The 22,108-nt window shown below is 45.3% G+C and overlaps 1 protein-coding gene across 7 annotated transcripts in view; it reads left to right on the top strand.

Moving 5' to 3' along the window:
• Positions 1-20,143, top strand: part of Atg13 (autophagy related 13) — a 35,087-nt gene extending 14,944 nt beyond the window's left edge. The window contains exons 3-18 of one of the 7 annotated variants that reach the window (XM_032903698.1): positions 158-238; positions 1,280-1,399; positions 4,897-4,943; positions 5,805-5,945; positions 7,840-7,880; positions 8,485-8,581; positions 8,915-9,013; positions 9,397-9,487; positions 11,151-11,249; positions 11,908-12,018; positions 12,346-12,482; positions 14,096-14,210; positions 14,581-14,658; positions 15,034-15,150; positions 15,617-15,745; positions 18,064-20,143. In XM_032903698.1, the coding sequence (XP_032759589.1) occupies positions 158-238; positions 1,280-1,399; positions 4,897-4,943; positions 5,805-5,945; positions 7,840-7,880; positions 8,485-8,581; positions 8,915-9,013; positions 9,397-9,487; positions 11,151-11,249; positions 11,908-12,018; positions 12,346-12,482; positions 14,096-14,210; positions 14,581-14,658; positions 15,034-15,150; positions 15,617-15,745; positions 18,064-18,141 (1,581 nt within the window). In that variant the 3' untranslated portion in view covers positions 18,142-20,143. The remainder of the gene's footprint in view (positions 1-157; positions 239-1,279; positions 1,400-4,896; positions 4,944-5,804; positions 5,946-7,839; positions 7,881-8,484; positions 8,582-8,914; positions 9,014-9,396; positions 9,488-11,150; positions 11,250-11,907; positions 12,019-12,345; positions 12,483-14,095; positions 14,211-14,580; positions 14,659-15,033; positions 15,151-15,616; positions 15,746-18,063) is intronic. The other 6 variants (XM_032903699.1, XM_032903700.1, XM_032903702.1 and 3 more) reach the window with 6 other exon arrangements.
• Positions 20,144-22,108: the final 1,965 nt, after the last annotated feature.

The raw sequence follows: 22,108 nt of genomic DNA, 5'->3' as shown, positions 1-22,108 counted from the left end.
TATTCTCAAGAGGTCCACATGACTCTGCAAACCCCTAAGAAGTTAAATAAATAATTTTCTTTTTCTTTTCCATTTTCTTTAACTTTTTTTTTTTTTTTTTGGCAGTGCTCTTACTCTAAACTCAATCCGTTTTTCTTATTTTGTGATTTGTTTTCAGACTGTCCAAGTGATTGTCCAGGCTCGACTTGGAGAAAAGATTTGCACCCGTTCATCATCTTCCCCGACGGGTTCAGATTGGGTAAATTTCTATTTTTTGCTAATGGGTGTCTATATACGATGGTGTTTGTCAGAAGGAATGAATATAAGATGTCCAACTGCCATGTGAGGCTTTTAGAGTTGCTAAATCATTTGACCCATTCTTATAGAAAGTTTGTACATTCTTTATAAAAATTAGTCTCCTATTCATTTGGACCTTGATGGTCTGTTGTAACAGTTGGTTAAATTTAGTAGGAAATAAAATCATATTTTGGTTGCTAATCTTTGTATAAGGTAACCTTTTTAGCCTTATGCTGCCCCTTGTCTGTTTCTCCTCATGGTAGACAGACCCATTGTACACTGAGCTGTACTGGGGGTGGGGGGTTCTTGTAGGTGCAGTGTAGGATCTTGGTCAGCTGAGTGCACAGGCGATGAACACTCCTGGGAACAGCTTTGGAGAGCTGGTTCATTTATTAGTGGCAAGATAGGGGTATGTAAGCCCCTGAGAAGGTGGCCAGGGGGGTTGGGGATTTAGCTCAGTGGTAGAGCGCTTGCCTAGGAAGTGCAAGGCCCTGGGTTCGGTCCCCAGCTCCGAAAAAAAGAACCAAAAAAAAAAAAAAAGAAGGTGGCCAGGGACTTTGGGGCAAGGTTGTGTGGCCCTGTACCATTGGGCATGGCAGGGATGTTGGAAGATGCTTCATCTACATACTCGGGTTGGAGGGAGGGTGGGGACCTTATGAAGTTAAACAAGGAGTAAAGCCTTATAGCTGTCAGGGTAATGAGTTCTTAGTAAGGTGGATGGGGAGTAACAGCTTTTTGACACCAGGTTGAGAGAAGGGAGATAGCCAACTCCTGCTATCGTCATGTTTGGGGTATCCATGGTTGAAGCTTCTTCCTTGACCCTTCCTCCTTAACCCTGGGCCATTACAGTCCCACAGCCTGAGACTTGAGAGGCTCCAGTACAAACTGTTTCCCATAGGGAAGGAAGAAATAGCCTAATGTTTCAATACTAAAACAATGCACTACTCTGTGCCCATAATACTGCTTGAGAGGGTTTCACACAGAATTCACTCTTGGTTTTTAGTTCAATTTAGCAATCAAAGATATCCCAGAAGTCACCCATGAAGCAAAGAAGGCCCTGTCTGGGCAGCTGCCTGCTGTGGGGCGATCTATGTGTGTGGAGATCTCACTCAAGACTTCTGAGGTAAGGCCGTGGCGGGACGTGGGCATGCAAGGCTCTTCATCCTCTGCTTCCAATTCAGTTTTAGCTTTATACATCTTCCTTTTCTTTCTGAGTTTATCATCATTTTTTGAATTGGGGCTTTTATTTATGTATTTTGTTATATGGGCATCAAACCTAGTTCTTGCCCATGCTTATAAGACAGGAATGTTGCAAAGCTGAGGAGTCCTGCATTCAGTCTTTCCTTGCTCACTTGTTCAGAGTACTATACAGGACAGTTTGGCTAATGGAATCAGCTAAAAAAAATTTAAGTTAAGGTAATCATAACCTTTCCTAAACTGATGTCTGTAGAAATTAGGTCTGGTTCTTCCTCCCAGTCTCATGCTCCCAGAAATAAGACTCAGACTCAAAATATATTTACAGATACCCTGTGCCGATAGCTAGGCTCTTCTCTGACTGGAGTCACAACTAAAATAACCCATTTGTTTTAACCTACGTTCTGCCACATGGCTGGTTAAATATGCTCAGGTGCTATGCATCTGTCTTGTCACATCTTCCCCAGGTAAATCTCCCCAGCTCTATCCCAGGATTCTTTCTGCTTCCCTATGTTCGACCTTCTAATTCTACCCTTTCCTATAGGCCATAGCTTTTTAATTGACAGGTGATGAATCCATCCAATACACAATATGTTCTCTCTGCAATTCCCCTTTTTATTCATATAAATTTAAGCTTGATGTACATTTATCTTTTTTTTTTTTAAAAAAAGAAAAGACTTATTTATATATGTGAGTACACTGTAGCTTCTTCTTCACACTGGAAGAGGGCATCAGATCTCATTACAAATTGTTGTGAGCCACCATGTGGTTTCTGGGAATTGAACTCAGGACCTCTGAAAGAGCAGTCAGTGCTCTTAACCGCTGAGCCATCTCTCCAGCTCCTACATTTATCTTTTACTAAGAACACTTCTACATACTATTATGCAAAAATTTACATGGTACCTTTAAGAAAGAAATGTGTCATTTTAGATTTTAAACTATATGTAATTGGCTTTATTTTATCAGCAGGGGTTCCACCCTGACCTCGTTGTGTAGACCATGCTGGTCTAGAATTTATAGAGATCTGCCTGTCTCTTGCCTCCTGTGTGCTAGTATTAAAGGTGTGTGTCACTACCCACCATTTTGCTCAAATATTTCACCTCAATTCTAAATCATTGTAACTCTTTAATTTCAAAAGCAATAAATTTGAACTGTAGTGACATTCTAAATTTACTTAATCTCAAGTGATATCGATGAATATGTAGACAAAATAACATAAAGGGTTGTTATCTGCCTAACTCGAATGCTTTAAGACTTACTATAAATGTTATTTTCATCTCAGTTAGCAAAGCATCTCACCTGCTTTGCTCCATCCCATATCACACTGCTGATGGCTACTCTCTGAGCCTGGCAACAATCTACCCATCTAGTTCCCAAGGTGTGTTGCCACTATGCCAGACATACACATCCCAATTCCATGGCGGCCCGGTGTTTCCAGCCACCACACACTCTCTTGATCTCAATTAAAATCGCCACATGAAAGAACACAGAACACAATAACTCTGATCCCATTGATAAGATATAATTGCCCACCTAGACATACAAAGCCCTGTACACATCCATCCCTTAAGAATATTCATAACAAACTATAGATGTGCAGAGAGGAACCTTAACATCTGTCTCCATGTTCTCTTGACTGCTCTCCCCTCTCTCTCTCCAGTCTCCTTCTCCTCTCTACAACTTTTCTCCTGCCCATCCTTCCTTCTCATCTAATGAGAAGGCCTTGTTCTATTTTGTACCTGCCTTCACCTGCATAATGACCTCATCCTACAGAGTAGAAACTCCCAGATAATATTTACCACAACAGATCTCGCTTAAAAAATGGCACTTGTAGAACTGAAGTGAAAAGTTCTCCCATCACTTGGAAATTGTCAGGCTTTCTAAAGTGCTGTTTAGAAAAGATACATTAAGAGTTCTAGGGGTTGGGGATTTAGCTCAGTGGTAGAGCGCTTGCCTAGCAAGCACAAGGCCCTGGGTTTGGTCCCCAGCTCTGAAAAAAAAAAAAAAAAAAAAAAAAAAAAAAAAAGAGAGTTCTAGGGCTGGAAATGTAGACTAGTGGTATGCCCTGAGTAGCATGTACAAAGCCCTGGAAAAGAGTATTAAAACCATATATTCTTGTCAGGCATGGTGCCCCCACCACTATTCCAGCACTAGGGAAATTGAGGCAGGAGGCTCAAAGGGTTTTTAGCCAGTCTATCTTATATGAGACTATCCTGTTCTAATTTTAATGTATGTACAACCTAAGTGAGAGTCAAACTCTGTCTCAAAAAGCAGAGCCTAGAGTTGGTGGTATGGCGTAGTGGGTAAGGTGCTTGTCACCAAATCTGATGACTGGAGTTTGCTCCCTGAATCCTGTGTGGTAGATGAGAACCAACACCAGGTACAATATGGTACTCTGGCTTCCATATGTATACTATGGCCCTCTAAAACAAAATACAGTTTAAGGAAGAAAGTGTGGACTGAAAACCATATATTTTCTAGTCTATCTGCTTTAATTCTAGAAATTTGCTTAAAGAGATTGAGGATGTATAAAAAGACTCTCTCTCTCTCTCTCTCTCTCTCTCTCTCTCTCTCTCTCTCTCTGTGTGTGTGTGTGTGTGTGTGTGTGTGTGTGTGTGTGTGTGTGTGTTTTCTTCCAGCTCTGTTTGTGACAAAAATCTCAGATAGTCCAGATTTGCCTTAAGCTTGCTATGTAGCCAAGGGTGACCTTGAACTCCTGGTCATCCTGCCTTCACTTCCCAAGTGCTGGGATTGCAGATGTGGACCACTATGCCTTGCTTTAATGCTATTTATTTATTTTTATTGTAGTGGTTAAAAAATAGAAATATCTCAAAAAATATGAGACTTGACTGGATAAAGTGATAGTCATAGTATAGTCATGGTATACAGTGTAACCATGAACACAGAATTCAGAGATTCTGCTCCTATAGCTAAGTAGACTCATGCGAACATGAAGCCTGGAATATTACGAAAGATAAAATTCAGTCTCTCAATCTTTATTTTTCTGTCTCCCTCTCCTCTCTAATTTTATGAACATGAGTACACTGTAGCTGTCTTCAGACACACCAGAAGAGGGTATCGAATTCCACTAAAAATGGTTGTAAGCCACCATGTGGTTGCTGGAAATTGAACTCAGGACCTCTGGAAGAGCAATCAGTGTTCTTAACCATTGAGCCATCTCTCCAGCCCTCCTCTCTAATTTTTAGTTAGAAGGAAAATTCCATGTTATGTTTGTTAAAAAATAAAATAAAAATGGTATGTATAGCATGATCCAACTTTTTGTAAGTTGCTATTTTTAAATAAGTTGGTTTTTTCCTTTTTGTTTATTTGTAGTCTCCAATATTTCTTGTGATTTTATGATGCTTTATAGGAAAAAATCAGATGATTTTTAATAATTGAAATGTATTTTTCCTGTTCTATCTGTAGGGAGATTCCATGGAGTTGGAAATTTGGTGTCTTGAAATGAATGAAAAGTAAGTGTTTCTGTGTCAGACTACTTGGGTATGGTGGCTGAGGATAAGCAATGACATCATGTAAAGGCAGGCTTTGTTGTCAGCCACAGAGAGGCATTCTGACCATTCGGCAGAGCGAGCCAGCAGGCTTCTCTATGATTGCTTCATGCTTGGCTTCCTGCCTAGCACAGAGACAACCTTCAGAGGGGATGTGTGTCCAGAGGTTGATTCACTCACAACAGAAAAGGGAGCTGCAGCAATGCTGCAGAGGATTTCTTGTTTTCCCAGAGTACAGCTCGTTCTCTGATTAAGCCCACTGTGAGCCCCTGCAACATGACCATTCTGTGTCGCCTGGTTCTGCAAGGCGGCCATCAGTGAAGTCTCCCGCACTGCTCTCTTAAGGCACTGTGATGGGCTGGAATGTGTTACCTCCATCTCCTATTTTTGTTTTTCAAGGCAGATTAGCTCACCGCCTGCCAGAAGCTTGAGTTTTCAAATAGAGCACATGTGGAGTGTGGACATTTGTTTTTCTTGACTAGCAAGCAGTTGATAGGTTATTATCCAGATTTTTTGTACCAAGTAAGTTTTTTTCCTCCAGATTTTTGGTATAGAATTAAATAGCTCATAAGACAGGACCTTGAAAATAAGCAGCAGGTTGAGTATAATTTGCAACATTATTAGGTTGTTTTTATACTGCTTTTTTTTTTTAAGTTGGTAAAAACATAGTGGGTTCTGGTGCTTGTCTAGTTCAAGAAGAAGCATACGTTGGCTTATTTCAGCAATGTGTTGGTAGAGCTCTAAGTGCATCTTTAGTTCAGAATGTGTTTTTGCAAAGTTGCAGTGTTCCAAAGGATAGACTGGCAGTGTCTTTGTACTCCTCAGGTGTGACAAAGAAATCAAAGTTTCCTACACTGTATACAACCGATTGTCACTGCTGCTGAAGTCTCTCCTTGCTATTACGAGGGTGACACCAGCCTATAGACTCTCCAGGAAGCAAGGGCATGAATATGTAATTTTGTACAGGTAAATATCAGCGATCTTGATTTACTTCTCAACCTCCTTACAGTGCACATTGTCTGACATTCAAGTGTTGTGTGATTACTTACAGTATTAGTTCTATAGTTTTGCAACTGTCCTCATGAACCTCAGCTTTTCAGAGTCCAGCAGGCCCACTGTCCTTTTGTACCATTCCAGCTCCTGTGGGATAGATGGTGAATTCCTGCGCGCGGGCATGTGTGCGCACACAAACACACACACACACACACACACATTTAGTCAGTCTCTCTCTCTCTCTCTCTCTCTCTCTCTCTCTCTCTCTCCTCCGTCTCTCTGTCTCCTCCGTCCGTCCCTCCCATTGACTCACTATGTAGTCTTAGCTGTCCTGGTGCTTACTCTGTAGACCAGGATGGACTTAAACTCAGAGAGGTCCTCCAGCCTCTACTTCCCAGGTGCTGGGAGTAAAGGAAGGTGTGTGCCACTAAGCCTAGCCAATTTTAATTTTCTTAAAAAAGCTTTGCCAGACATGTGTTAGGCTATAATCCACCACTTAGGAGATGAAAGCAGGAGGATCAAGAGTTCAAGCTCATCCTCAGCTGCTTAACTCTATGAGGCTATCCTGGATTACATGAGAGTACCCACGCAAACAAGTAAGCCTTCCATGAATGACTCTGAAGAATATTTGTCCATAGCTGTAAAGAATTAGTTAGCAGTTATAGTTCAAGTATTGTCTTTGGGGTCAGTAATTTACCTCAGCATGATTTATTATTGAGTTCCATTTTAGCGCAGTCAGTATATGAGGTACAGAGGCCCTGTACTTAATGGTGGGGTTTTTTTTTCCTGTGTAGGGATGGGGGATTTTGTTTTTTAAGACAGGTCTTTCCATGTGGCCCTGGCTGCACTTTGTAGAGCAGGATGGCTTAGAACCACAGATCACTGACTGCGCATGTTGAAGACAGTAGCTGCCTAGGTGGGCAGGGTGGAGCATCAGATTAGCCCCCTTTTTTCTTTGCCAGGTAGGCTTGTGGGGAGGGGATGTAGTAAAGTACGGGAGCAAGATGGGGAAGCCAGAATCCTAAGTCAAGAGATTGTTCTGTGTGGGAGATGAGCTGTTGGTTTTAGCCTTTGTCAGACAGAGAGCTGAGCTGTAGGACGGCCATATTAATATGGAGGACAGATGAAAGAGTTGCCAGGCATCTTTAACTCTTGACACTTCCCTAACGACATCTCTATTTCTCAGAGATCAAGTTGTGTGTTTGTGAAAATTACTAGACTTTAACTAGGCTGTAATAAATCTCTAGTCTTCTCTCATTTCTTATCACATCTGTTACTTTTGTTGTTGCTATGGCAAAAACCTTACAAGAAACAACTTAAAGGTGGATGCAGTGGCCTTGCCACAGGTAAAGGACCTGCCACAGAAGCTTGGGTGTTTATGGAAGTGCTGGCCATTTCTGCTATCTCAGCCTATTTTCTTCATATCTCTCCCTTTCCCTCTCTCCTCCCCTTGTTTTTGTTTTTGAGACAGAGTTTCTCTGTGTAGCCCTGGCTATCCTAGAGCTTGATGTGTAGACCAGACTGGCCTTAAACTCACAGAGATCTGCCTGCCTCTGGCTCCTGAGTGCGGATTAAAGGCTTATGGAAGTCCTCTCTCACGTAGCTATCACCTTATGGGTATCTGTGACCAGGTTTAGTTGAGGAAAGTTGTCCATGCAGATAAGCAAAGCGGGGCTTCTTTTTTTTTTTTTTTTTTTTCGGAGCTGGGGACCGAACCCAGGGCCTTGCGCTTGCTAGGCAAGCGCTCTACCGCTGAGCTAAATCCCCAACCCCTAAAGCGGGGCTTCTTTAGGCTGTTTTTCATGTTTTAGCCATGGCCTTTGAGAATGTAGAATGGGGTATCATTTCTTTTCTTCATTCCCTACAGGATTTATTTTGGAGAAGTTCAACTGAATGGCTTAGGAGAAGGTATGTATGCATTCATTCAGGCCAGAAACATTTGTGGTGTTAAGAGCTGTACCAACTTCAGAGAGGACTCAATTGCTACTTGGACACATGACTAACGTATAACACACCATAGCTTTAAACTGTATAATATAGTAAGGAGACATAAGGAGGCAAGTCAGTTGACTGAGGAGCTACTAGGATTGAAATAATTTTTCAGAAGTTTTAGCAGGAACTCAGTGTTTGGAGTTTCTCCATCTCCTCCCCTCTTCTGCCCTTCCTTCCATCCCCTCACCTCACCTCATTTCATCTCTCTTTTCTTCCCCGTCCTCCATGCTGATTAAGCCCTGTGCCAGTGACCCAGCGCTTTTCCTTATGGTTTGTCTTCTGTGGTTTGCCTCTGCCTCTGTTCCTCTTCCACACTGCCTTGTACCGGGATTAAAGACATATATACCACCAAATCCTGCCTTTTGTTTTTTTACAAACACTGGGTCAGTAGAAAAGAGTACTATCATGTGGAAACACACAGCACGTGGTAGCTTTCCTCATGCTGAGTGAGTAAGGCAGTGGCATACAATGGGTGGTATTGGCATCCTCTGGACACAAGTTGGTATTTCCTCTCTTCTAGGCTTCCAGACAGTTCGTGTTGGAACAGTGGGCACCCCTGTGGGTACCCTCACTCTTTCCTGTGCTTATAGAATTAACTTGGCGTTCATGTCCACCAGGTGAGGAAGAGACTGGGGGTCTGACAGAACTTCCTCAAGGAAGTTAAAGCTCTGCCTCCCCAGAGCTCCAAGGCCAAACCACAGTTCCTGCTGACGAGAGCTGAAAGCCACTCTTTCCAAAGAGTACATTTGGGAGGGGGAGAGAACATCACTGTCACGGTGGAGACTTTAAGTATCCCCAGCCATGATGTCCAGAAGTAGTTTGTGGCTTATCTTTAGAGACTGCAGTGTTAGGCTCTGGGTGGACCTGAAGTTTCTGTGAAGTGATGGGCCCTCTGTGGACTTGAAGGAAGAAATTCTAATAAATACTACATTATGCTTATTGCATTCCAGGCAATTTGAGAGGACCCCACCTATCATGGGGATTATCATTGATCACTTTGTTGACCGTCCCTATCCTAGCTCCTCTCCTATGCACCCTTGCAATTACAGGTAAGCACTGAGAAGATGCTCCCCGAAACTGCAGCTAAGCAAAAGCAGCCACTGGACATGCGGGTAGAAATGAAAAGGCTAGTTTGGTTCTTGCTGCTGCCTGTTGGGTGCACCAAGGCCTGAGCCTCAGTGTCTAGGAACTTACTGGGTATTCAGGATCATGGTAGTGACGTCACTTTCTCCAAGTTATTTGGGGACTACAAGAGTGTCAGGAGTTTGTGAACTATGAAAAAGGTTTAAGGTTTTCGTCCGGCTTTATAATGCCTGCCTGGAACGTCTTGATGCGGCTCCCAGCCTTTCCTAACCACTATTTGCATACTTTGAAGTCGGCTACCATGTTTATATAAACTCCATCATCGTCCCTTCCTCTCTCCCCACGGTAGAACTGCTGAGGATGCTGGAGTCACATACCCATCAGTGGAAGACTCTCAGGAAGTGTGTACCACATCTTTTTCCACATCCCCTCCCTCCCAGGTAGGAAAAGGGTTATGGGCTGTGTGTATTTGTGTGGGCCTTAGAGAATGCTGTCTAAACTTAGCTACGTAGCCCTCTGGTGATGAGGTCACTAACCGGCATGTGTTGATTCACTTACTCCGTTTCTGTTTCTGTTTTGTTTTGATAGAGTTTCTCTGAGTAGCCCTGGCTGTCCTGGAACTCACTCTGTAAACCAGACTGGACTCAAAGTCAGAGATCCACCTGCCTCTGCCTCCCAAATGCTAAGATTAAAGGCATGCACTACCTCTCCTGGCTTACTTTTCCTAATAAGTAATTAATTTGGGTTCATAATTGTGGAATATGTACCAAAGAGCCAGTAATTACTTAATATAAAATTAAAAACAACAACCAGAAGCACTGCTTTTATTAAAGTTGACACAGTTATCTGACTCCCTGTCCACATTCTCTATCCAAGCATTTCAACCACTAACTTTTCCACATGAGCAAGTCTTAAGTGGCCAACAGAGACTCTCTGAGTAAGTCATGGCCCTGAATTCTGATGCCTCAGAGGAAGCTCAGCCATAGCCTTATGTAATAGGCATGGGCTGAGACTGTGATCACCCCACACGCCTCAGGTTCCTTTACCTTCTGCCTCATTGCTTCATCCTCTTCCGCTTTGACTTTAAATTTTTGCTTTGGAGTTGAGTGTTTTGCTATGAATTCTTGGCTGGCCTAGAGCACACTGTGTGAACCACACTGTGTGCCTTTGAATGACTTGTGACCATTCTCCTTTCCTCTGCCTTCTGAGAGTACAAACATGCACTTCTTTCGTTTGTTTGAAACAAGGTCTCACAACTTGCAGTGCAGCCAAGACTGGCTTTGAATGCCTGGTCCTCCTGTCTCCACCTCCCAAGTGCTAGGATCAGGCATGTATCACCTTGCTCAGCTACTGATTTGTTAATGGGCAGACTTGTTGTTTTACATTAAAAATTTTTTTACTACATTTATTTATTTTCGGGGGCTAGGGTATGCCATTTCTGACACATGAGGCAGTCAGATTTAAAGCTGAAACAGGAGAACCCCAGATAATTAGCATGTGTATAAAGCAGCTTTGGAATCCTAAATGTTTAGTACATTCAAGCTTTTATTTTCAAGTTCTGTCAACTACTAGACTACACACACACACACACACACACACACACACACACATACACACGTCACTCCCAGGATGTCATACAGAAATGTGCACCTAAACTTCCTAACACTATGGCCAGCACATTTCAGCTCTTTACCACTGTCTCTGCAGGCTGAGGGCGTCCTGATCAAGGCCAGGTCCCCAGTTCTGAGTTTTATCTCCATGTGCTCTAGGCCTCTCCCGAGTAGGCTGTTCCCTCACTTCCTCCCACGCTTTTCAGCTAACAACAGACTAATGCTTGGCTCAGGTTTCTGTTTGCCATGTCATTCCCACTTACGTCAGTTCATTTTCCAGCTGCTTGTCAAAGAAACAGGCTCATAGGACATGCCCTGAGATAAATGTCCCCTCCTGGTTGCTGCTTTGGGAAGCCAGCATGCTCTCTTCCCCCTGCCTCTCAGCACTCTGTCCATCTGCTCACTGCTGCCCCTTCAGGAGGTTTCTCCCACCTCTTTCTCAAGTCCCTTTTCTTTTTCCTTGTTTCTCCTGTCTCTCTGTGTCTGTGCACAGTGTGTGTTTACTGTCACAAAGGCACATTTTCAGACCCCTACTCCTGTGGTGACGGACACTCTGAGGGTCCCCATGGCAGGACTGGCCTTTTCCCATCAAGTGAGTTCATAATGGGAAAGTGGGGATATAATCAGATGGCTTTTTCTACTTAAAAAAATGAGCACAGTACAGGGTATAGTTATTTAGTCCCCAAGTGTTCTGTGGGATTATTTTAAGGCTTGGTAATTGATTTTAACAGGACATAGCCCCAACCGAGCTCCTGAAAATAGTGTTTTATTTACCCCTCCTCCCGATGATGTGAAAAGTACATAGAGTTATTTATATCAAATTTCCAAATAAGCAGTCCATGACTGGTAATCTTTCTGTTTTCAATATAAATAGGAACCGTCCGTACCCAGGGGTGATAGAGGTGTGATTAGAGAAGATTGTTTTAGTTTCAAATGGATCTCAAGGACAGGGAGAAAATAGGATGACTTGGGAAATGCGCCCGAGGATTGCTCCCAGGGGATCTTCTGGGCTGGAAATAGGGAACCGGGGAGCCAGATACTCACTAGAGGCCTTTGGAAGCTCTAGAGCTGGAATCCTAATCTCAGATCAAACAAGTCTTTTTCCTTACTGAAAAGGGCCTGGCCCACCCTTGCCCCTCATTCCACTGGAATCTGCTCCTGACTTTCTGCTGAGCTCCAGCATGGGTCACATGCTAGGATTGCCTTTTCTCTTTGCCTTTCCTCTGCCCCTCTGTTTTTCTCTTGCTCAGCTCTCAAGCTCTCGCCTTTCCTATCAGCCTGCTGTCCTGGGCCTTGGATCGGCTGACCTGGCTTATCCAGTAGTGTTTACTGCTGGCTTAAACACTACACACGCTCACCAGGTACCTTTCAAATGGGGAGGACCATGGGCTTCCCGGGGCTACCTCCCCCCAGAGGAGCAACAGAGTAACTTAGAGGACTTTAATGATTTTCTAAGTGGGTGGATCCTCAGCTTTCAGAAGGGAACGGCTTTGCCAGGGCTTCACTGTCTCTCTGCCCTTGTCCTGTGTAGTCACCATCACTCATGTCTTCCAGTAGACACATCCCAAGAGAATTAAGGTCCATGGTAGCCACCTACCTGGAGGATGCATTGCTGATGGGAAAGCTTATGAGGGTCACTGGCTGCTCAGCACTGCTATTGTTCACTTGTCTTTCCCTTCTCTCCAAAGCTGATGGTTCCTGGGAAGGAAGGTGGGGTGCCTCTTGCTCCCAACCACCCTGCTCATGGTGCCCAGGCTGATCAGGAGAGACTGGTGGTGCACATGCCTTCTGATGGAACCCACTGTGCAGCCACACCCTCCAGCAGGTGAGTCCCATCATGGCTCCTCCATAGTTCAGGCCGCCTAGGGACCTGGATACCCTGATACACACAAACTTTGGCTTGACATTTTTTTGTTCCCAAGGGGAAGTCTTAAAGGTTTTGAGAGTCTAATATTGCAACTCATATGTAAGGAAGCTATCAGAAATTTAGCTGCTCAGAAGAATAGCAGGGCTTTCCTTGTTCTTTTTTAATATTGTATGTGTATGCATGTGTATGCACACACATGCACTCGAGTGTAGGATGATGTCACAGGTGAGGCAGGCACAAGATAGAAGGAGGCCTGCCATTGGAAGAGAAGGAAGGATGGGCGGGAGAGAAGTTTGAATGAAGAATAGGAAACTAAGGGAGAGAGGGAGAGACGGAGGGAGAGAGGGAGAAGCTGTGGCAGGACTATAGAGGCTGATGTAAAGATCTCGCTCTGTGTATTTACAGGTTGTTATTAATGTTCTCAAGGGATGGATGGTACCGGGCTTTGTATGTTTAAGTGGGCAATTATATCTTACCAATTGGGTCAAAGGTTATTGTGTTGTGTGTTCTTTAATGTGTAGATTTAAGTGTAATGGAGTGTGGGGCAACTGGTCTGGGCCTCTGCGGAGTTAGGATGTGTTTCCCCAGAGATATCTAGCAGATATCTTGGGGCACCGTGGTGCTGGACCAAGCGGGATAAAAGACACCGATACTTTTTTTACTTTTATATTTTTACAACAACATGCGAGCACCTATACATATGTGCATACGTGCAGTTTGCACCCTGACTGTAAAGTGCCTGTTCCTTCCTATACTTTAAAGCACTATCTCTGGAAGGCTGCCCTGCATGCTCTCCTTCCCTGTCTCCCTTGGTTTGGACAGCCTTAGGATAATAAGAATAGCATGCTCCTCCCCCTGGAGCTTTTTCATTGGGAAAATGCCTGATGTACTTTTTCATCAGCATAGTGGTGGGAGGGGAAATCTTTGGAAATATTGTGTGTGCCATTCAGGGAAAATGATTTATTTTATTCCTGTCTTATCAAATGTTGATCTTTTTTTCACCTCAACCCCAATCACAATCAAAAGAAGATCTATTAGTCACCTGGCACCCCAGTTTTCTGATCCTGAACTCTGATATGTCTGGGAGTAGCTGACGATATGGACCCTGGGTGGTGAGGGCTCTGGCTGTCAGGTCTTAGGAACTCAGAAGCCTTCTCCTCAGTATTGAGATTAGAGGCATGGATCACCAAACCCAGCTTTAAACTGTAGAGTCTCATGGTATTTTTAGACCATCAGAAACAAGGGGGCTAAAATGTGAGGTTTGTTATGGTATTGATGAATGCTAACCTGTACCTGTGTGAGAGTTGCTTACTGTGTCTGGCTAATAATGTGTTAGATTGTCACTGGCATTTCTGATAGGATTTTATGTGAGCCTCACACTTTTGCAATGTAAAGTTCCATTCACATATGTGAACATCTTAGTTGTTGAACCAAGTCATCTTCTTCCAAGCCAAGAGTCAGGACAGTGGCAGCAGCCAGGCTTGTCCAGGCTGTGGCTCTACAGTTACTCCACAGTGACTAGAGATGTTCTGTGGTTTGAGAAGAGCACCCACTTTCCTTTTCTTCTTCAGTGAGGACACTGAGACTGTATCTAACAGCAGTGAAGGACGGGCCTCACCCCATGACATCTTGGAAACTATCTTTGTCCGAAAAGTGGGAGCATTTGTCAACAAACCCATCAATCAGGTGATTTCTTCTGCTACTGCCTAAGGGCCTGTCTGTGTTCTTAGAGTAAGGTCCCCTGTACAGTGTCCCATAGAACTGCTGAAATTGCTTGCAAAATTTATATGTGTGTAAGTTTGTCTTTGAATAGAATTAATAACCAGTAGACCTGAGCTGGGATATATTGTTCCTCAGTATCTGTGACTAAGCATTCCCAGCCATATTCCCATAATCCTCTGCTGTGAACATAGATGATAGGGGACAGAGAGGCAAGGAAGCCAGGGTAGCACAGGGAACCTAGGGATTGGCCTAGGCTGTAGGCTGGCATCTTGTAAGAAAAGTGTGCTGCTAGGGGAGGGACAGGCAGGGATGCTTCTCTCTTTTATCTCTTCAGGTGACTCTGACGAGTTTGGACATACCCTTTGCCATGTTTGCTCCCAAGAATTTGGAGCTGGAGGATGCAGATCCTATGGTGAGCTCACCAGTGACTACGAGTTTCCAGTAGATGGTACAGTAGTCATCCTTCTTGGGCAGTTAGTCTTCCACAGGACTTAAGCCAGGTTTTGTGGCTTACGGATTTGCAGCCAGCATTCATATTCTGTCTCTCTCTCTCTTTCTTTGTTTTGAGATAGAGACTTGTTACAAAGGTGAAGCTGGCTTAGAACTCTGCGTGGCCCAGGAAAATGCCCAACTTGAATTCTCCCGCCTCAGCCCCCTGAGTGCCGGGGTTCCAAGCATGCACCTCCATGTCCTCTTTAGTGTATTTCTACCATAACTGTCAGACAGCTCAGAGTAGTAGATGTTCTTCTCATGAGGTCTGTACTGACTCTGCCTTCTTCTGAATTAGGTGAACCCTCCAGACTCCCCAGAGACCACGTCTCCCCTCCATGGCAGTCTGCACTCAGATGGCTCCAGCGGGGGCAGCAGTGGCAATGCACATGATGACTTTGTTATGATTGACTTTGTAAGTTGCCATCACCACCCTTGATCTTTGCTCTTCTCTGGAGAGTAAACTTAGAAGCATCTGTTACCTGTGCACAAGATACTCACCTCAGGATGGGGTGGTATACAGGCTACAGGGGGAAACGTTTGGAGACCCAAGGACAGCAAGGCTTTTAATATCATGTCTTTGCTTGAAATTCAACTTGGATAGGTTTTCCAAAAGCCTTTTCCTTAGGAGGATTTGAAGGGTCTAAGGGTCTAGGTCATAAGCCTAACCAGGGGGAGGAATGGCATCACTAGAGTGTAGTCCAGACAAGCAAGGTACAAAGACTATTCCTCCCTCTCAGATGAGCCTAGAAGACACTTTTCTTGGCTAATTCCTGAAAAAGGAGTCTTGTGCATAGATTAACTCTTTTTTTTTTTTTTTTTTTTTTTAAGTCCTTCATGGTTCAAAGATGAACTAACCCAAGTTTGTGTTGTTTTTAAAGAAACCAGCTTTTTCTAAAGACGACATTCTTCCAATGGACTTGGGGACCTTTTACCGTGAATTTCAGAATCCCCCTCAGCTGAGCAGCCTCTCCATAGATTTTGGAGCTCAGTCTATGGCAGAAGACTTGGTATGGAAACCCCTTCCCTTGCAGGGCTCCTCCCTAGCCTCCTCTCCTCAGCTGACAGCCACTCCTGTGCTCAGGTCTAGAGCTTTCTTCTCTTGTTCTGTACTGCCCTTGCCTTCTATCTTTACAGGAAGAGGAAAGGAGTCTTTTTAGCTGGCTGTCACCTTGGTCACACTTACAAGTCCATGGTGCCTGTCCTAAATTGCCTTGAGCTTGTTTGCCTTTTTCACAGCACTTTAAAAATACTTGCTGTGTGTTTGTGCATGTGATGTGGCATGGGGGCAAGGGGGTCATGTACATGCCAGCCATAACATATGTGTGGAGTTGAGATCAGAGGACTGCTTTGTAGAGTTGCTGTCTCCTGCCTTTACCTGGGTTCCAAAAACCAAACTTCTGTTACTAGGATCACACAATGAGTGCTTTTACTCAGAAGCCATATACCGGGCTCTTTTCTGCACTTTCTTGGTGTTGTTCACATTTGCTGGGCCTGCTGTTTACTGCCAGGCTGACACCCGTGTACTGGACAGAGGAACACATTGGTCCTGAGTAAGGGTCAGCATTCTTGTCATCCTTAGAGGGCTTCCTCCTGCATTCAGCTCTTCTTATATGCTGGACCATATATCCTGAGACAGACTTTAGTCACAATGTCTCTGCATAAGGCATTTCCTATTTCCTGCATCTGAAGAGCAGAAGTGTGCCCTGAACAAACTGCAGACTCAGGCACTTACACTATGAGATGACAAGGCTCACTGTCTGGGGTAGGACTGTGTGCCCTGCAGAAATCCTAGGCCCCAGGAAATGCTCTTGGTTTGACTTAGCAGAAAGTCATGCCCAACAATAATGGTAAGGAGAAAACACTAAGAGTTAGTAGGGTATTTGTTTGTTTGTATGTGTTTGTCATAGAATTTCATAGCCCTGGCTGTCTGAGAACTCACTATAGAAACCAGGCTGGCCTCAAACCTAGAGACTCTCTGCCTCTGCTGGGATTCAAAGTGTGCCCCCACACCTGTTCTTAACTTAAATGTGGCTGTCAAAGCACCAAACTAGTGAACATAATCTCACACTTTTTGTCTGTCTGCCTGCCTGTCTCTCTGATTTAACTAGGAACAAACCTGGGACTTGCCTATGTAAGCCAAGTACTCTACCACTGAAATTCACACCTCTCACCCCTACCCCATTCAGCAAAACATAGGTAAAGCTAAGCGTTTCACCATGAGTCTTATAAAACAGGTGTTCATTACAGAAGGGAACGTTTTTGATTGAGTGATTTGCCTATAGCAACGGTCAGAATGGTTTGGTCCTGAAGTGGGGAGCTCCTGAGCTTAGCGGTCTGAAAATTGGCTTGTACGTAGGAGAAACAAGGTCCAAGGGCTCCAGCTGTGACCCCTTAGTCAGTGCTAGCTCAGGCTTGCCTTTCACATGGGCAGTGGCTCCCAGGCTTCCCTCACATGGCCAAGCCACTCTAATGTCTAAAGCCACCAACTTTTCCCAGGTCCCTTATGTTTAACCCCATTGTGAACAGTCACCCTGCAGTTTAAAGCCTTCTGGTGTATTTCTGTTGCTTAGCCCTGATCAAGAGGCAGGCAGCCCCTAGGGAAGATGGAGGACTAGGTTTTCATTAAATAGCTGGCACTGCAGGACAGGCTGGCAGCATATGACTGTCTTTTTCTTGGTTCTTTTTCAGCCACTCCATACCTCTAGCCAGTGTAAAGATTCAAGTGTCCAGCCCTCCCATGGACCTGTGTCAGCCTTGTCCCTATTTTCCCAGGGCCTTTTGACATCCACAAAGTACAGGGGGGAGTCCCCTTTAAACTCTAATGCAGGGTTTTGGGGGTGGGGGTGGACACATACCTTTAATCACAGCACTTAGGAGGCAGAAGCAGGCAGATCTCTGAGTTTGAGGCCAGCTTGATTTAAGGAAAGAGTTTCAAGACAGCCAGGGCTACCCAGAAAATCTTGTCTAAGAAACAAACAAACATAGAAACCATCCATCCAGTTTGATCCTAGTGTCTCCTGTACGTGCATACATATTATATGCAGGACGTTTCACCTTTATTTTCCCGTTGTCATGACTCTAGCTTTGTTTACCTGATGAGCTGTGGCTCACTTGGATTCATCAGGTTCCTGTGCAGCCCTGTGACACACACCACAACCCCCACACCTATCCCCACGCCGGATTTCTCCCCTCTCTCATCCCAGTGTCTGCTCAGCTGCTCTGCCTTAGGCACTGTCCAGTCCTTTTTCTTGATTTTCCACTGATGACAGACTGGGTGCCTCTTCAAGGCTTTCTGGAGTAAGCCCCTTTCTTCTGCTTGCTACAGGACTCCTTACCAGAGAAGCTGGCTGTGCATGAGAAGAATGTCCGAGAATTCGATGCCTTCGTCGAAACCCTGCAGTAAAAGTGTCCCGAGTGTCTGCAGCATCCCCTTTCTGTGGACTCAGCAGAGAACCTCGTCTTCCTCAGCTGCTCCCCAGCCTCCATGCTGTTTCTAGCCAGGTGAAAGACATGGTGGTTCCCCTATGGGACTTAGAAGTCTCTGCTCTTGGACTTCCTGGACTCATAGCAGCAGTCAGGCCCAATGGCAGGCGTGGGAGGAGCTGGCTGTGGAGCTGGAAGCTGGCTGTAACAGCCTCAGCAAGGACTGTCCTCAGCACTTCACCAAGGGTGTCGCCTGTTCTTCCCTGCTGCCAGCCTCCTGCCTGGGTCTACCCGAGGCCAGCCCTACCTGCTTGTCCTTACCATCAATCACCTGACATTCCAGCTGGTGGCTGGGACACTGGGCAAAGAAAAAAGAGGAAGAAAACCAAGGAGACCAAGCAAGTCGAAGGAGGGCCCTGTGCACCAATAGCTCCTGGACCACCCCACTCTTCCTCCCTTCTTTTTCCCCTTCCTTCCCTCTATCTTTACTCATTCCCTTTTTCCCACCTTCTTTCTTCTCTTCATCTCCTCCCCCCGCCTTCCATTCCTTGCCTTCCTGGGTCTGTGATTTTGATGATATGAAAGGCCTATCTGCCTAAAATGACACCTATTCCAAAGCTAGCCATCATCTCCCAAAGGCTGTACCAGCCTGTTTCTAGAATTCGTTATTGAGAGTCACAGAAAGGTTTTTTGGTTTTTTTTTTTTTTTTCTCGGAGCTGGGGACCGAACCCAGGGCCTTGCGCTTGCTAGGCAAGCGCTCTACCACTGAGCTAAATCCCCAACCCCACAGAAAGGTTTTTTCCTCCTCATTTTCCCTCGATCGCTGCTGCGTGGATATAGAACATGGTAAATATTTATTACTGTCAGAGAAATCAGATATTTTATAAAAGAAGTATGTTTGGGGTTAGCAGTTCTGCTGGGGAAGGAGGAGGGTTTCTTCTGGGCTGTAGGCCTCCCGTGAAGATTACTCAGAACCTGTGCTACTGCTCTGAGGATCTTCCTGTCATACCTAAGGAGAGATCAGCAATGGGTCTGGCAAAGGCAAAGTAGCCCCCTCAAACTGTGTGTATGGAACTGAGCAGGCATCAGGCTTCCCGGCATGCTGCATGCTCCTGCCGAGCATACTCTGTTGACACAGCATCTGTAATGTGACTGGCTCTGTTCTAGCAGCCCAGGAGGTCGCGGGTGTGTTCAGTGTGAGGACTCCTCAGAGGTGTGTTGCCCATGGTGCCCAGAGGAGCACTGTATAACCTGCTGCTCCAGCCCCTGAGCTGGAGCAGGACTAGGGAGCTCTTCCTCCATCCCTCCCTCCCTCTAATTCCAGAGTCTGTACATGGCCCTGGGCTTACAAGCTGGATTGGTTCCCTTTTGAGAAACCAAAGCTGAGCCTATGGTTGACTTAAACCTTCAGGTATTGTTGCTTGAGTCAGTCAAGTGCCTCTGCCAGCCTGTCCTGTTCTTGTCCCTGGATCCTCACTGGCAGCAGCCGTTACGCATTGGAGCAGGTGGCTCTCAACTGCTGTTAGTAATCTGCATGTAACACTGGAGCCTTTCCCCTGTGCATGCTTTTGCTGCCACAGAGAAATGTGCCCAGCAGTGGTGGCCAAGTGCCATTGCAGCCTTTGGGTTAGGGGCACATTCATGGCCTACTGAACAGGATTTACCCCCCAGGGCCAGCACTAAAAGGGGGGTGAGGGCACGGATTCTTTTCAGGGCTCAGCCAGTGGCCTCTAGACAGCAGCCTTTATGTCCCAGATTCTTAGGAAAGAGGCCAGGGAAGCTGAGCGAAGCATCTTTCAAGGTGACCTGTGCCCCTCAGTCCTACACAATGGAAGAAACGGGCTCTAGACAACTCCCGCAGCCAAGCTCAGGCTGGGACCAGGTGGCTGTGAAGCCCCTCCTCCAGTGCTTTGTTAGGAAATGAGAGCTACACTTGGAAATATAATCAAGAGATTTCCAATAAAGTTTTCTGTACTTTATAGCTTCCTATTCCAAATGTCTTGACAACCAGTCCACCATTCTCACCTCTGCAGTCACTGAGCCACCATCAGCTTCATAAGGAGGGAAGGGTGGAGCCTGAATTTCAGAGTCCTGAGGCTCTCAGGGCTGCTTCAGTCTTGGGCTCGACAAAGCCCCTGACAGCCTTGGCTCTCTAGAGCCTTGTGTTGTTCCCCAAGACAGGGCTGTGTGGTTGAATATTCAGTGAAGTAGTACACATGAAGACTTGTAAAATCTCCTTCGAGGGTGGGCTGCTGTTACCAGCTTTCTATCCCTTACATAGCGTACCTGCAGCATGGAGTACCTAGAGGGAAGGACAAGCTGCAGAGGATGCAGCAAGCACGAGTGGCTGATACTGTGAAAGGTTGTGGCTGAGCAAATGAAGTGTGGGGAGGCGTGGCCTGTGCAAGTCTGTTCTGCTGACAGATTCCAGCTGGGGCATTGGGTTTCCAGAGGAGTGCTGAGAACTGAGAGCCCAGCAATAATTAGGTCTGACATATACACGTGCACCCAGCTATGGCTACAAGTCTACCCGCTAGAGCACATTGCAGAACCAATGTATAGATAGTTCTGGATGCTGTAGGCATCAGCCTAAGAATAGGGCTGAAGACACTGGAGTCAGCCCACTTTGCCAGTAAAAGCCTGGGTGCCCTTGTAAATTGCATCTGATTCACCATAACACAGCCAAACTGCATAAATGTCCACTCCTGGGTCAGAAATGATGACACCCATGGTGAGCCACCTTTAGCTGGAGTCACCGGCTGCTCCATGACCAGCAATGTGTTGGTTTTTTTTAAAGATTTATTTATTTTATGTACATAAGTACACTGTAGTAGCTGTCTTCAGACACACCAGAAGAGGGCATCAAATCCCATTACAGATGGTTGTGAGCCACCATGTCTGGGAATTGAACTCAGGACCTCTGGAAGAACAGTCAATGCTCTTAACTGCTGAGCCGTCTCTCCAGCCCATGTCTGGGAGATCTTGTTGCTGCAAAGGTTTGTTTATTAGCACCTGGTAACTGTAGAGGCCCTGCCAGGATCCCAAGTAAACAGCTCTCCCGGGCTCTGCTGTTTTCCTGGGTCACTGCCTACAGTGTCACCCAGCTTACAGCTGAGCAGAGCTAACAAGAAATTAAACCACCAGTCTTGTGTCTCCGGCACCTGAATCAAGGCCACAGTTATGCAATGAAACTGCTTCCTTGAAGCTCAGAGCCAGTGTTTATAACCACTATCTTTTTTTTTTTTTTTTTTTTTTTTTTTTCAGCTGGGGATCAACCCAGGGCCTTGCTTCCTAGGCAAGCGCTCTACCACTGAGCTAAATCCCCAACCCCTTTTATAACCACTATCTTAACACTGCTGGGACTGGTGACTCTAGCTAGACGATCTCTGTGTGAAATAGGAAAAGCAAGCCCACCCTGGGCCACCATAACCTCCTGATGGCAATAGGATCTGGAACCTGCCCTTGACCACTGAATTTTAGACCTCCCAGTTGCAAAACATATAAAAGTCAAAGGTGGGGATTGGGGATTTAGCTCAGTGGTAGAGTGCTTGCCTAGCAAGCGCAAGGCCCTGGGTTCGGTCCCCAGCTCCGAAAAAAAGAAAAAAGGGAAAAAAAAAAATTCAAAGGTGATAGTTCATGCTTACAATCGCTACATTCAAAAGAATCAGAGGCCAGCCTGGCTACAGAGTGAGACCATGTCTCAAATCAATCCACATCTTGGGTGTGGCAGATCTCTAAATTCCAGGCTCAAAATAAACCTTTTCCAGTTTTGGGGACATTCAACATTCTTGCACTGTTCTGCCACAGCCTGAAAGTAATCATTTAAACCAAGCAAGGGCTTGATGTCACAGAGGTAGGCACATCTCTGTGGAAACTGAACCCAGGTCCTTTGGAAGAGGACCAAGCTTTAACTGGAGTTAGCTCCCAGCCCTTACTAGTTAGTCAG

Source organism: Rattus rattus, chromosome 5 (assembly GCF_011064425.1).
Source record: "Rattus rattus isolate New Zealand chromosome 5, Rrattus_CSIRO_v1, whole genome shotgun sequence".
NCBI lineage: Eukaryota > Metazoa > Chordata > Mammalia > Rodentia > Muridae > Rattus > Rattus rattus.
This window is presented reverse-complemented; position numbering and strand designations above follow the sequence as displayed.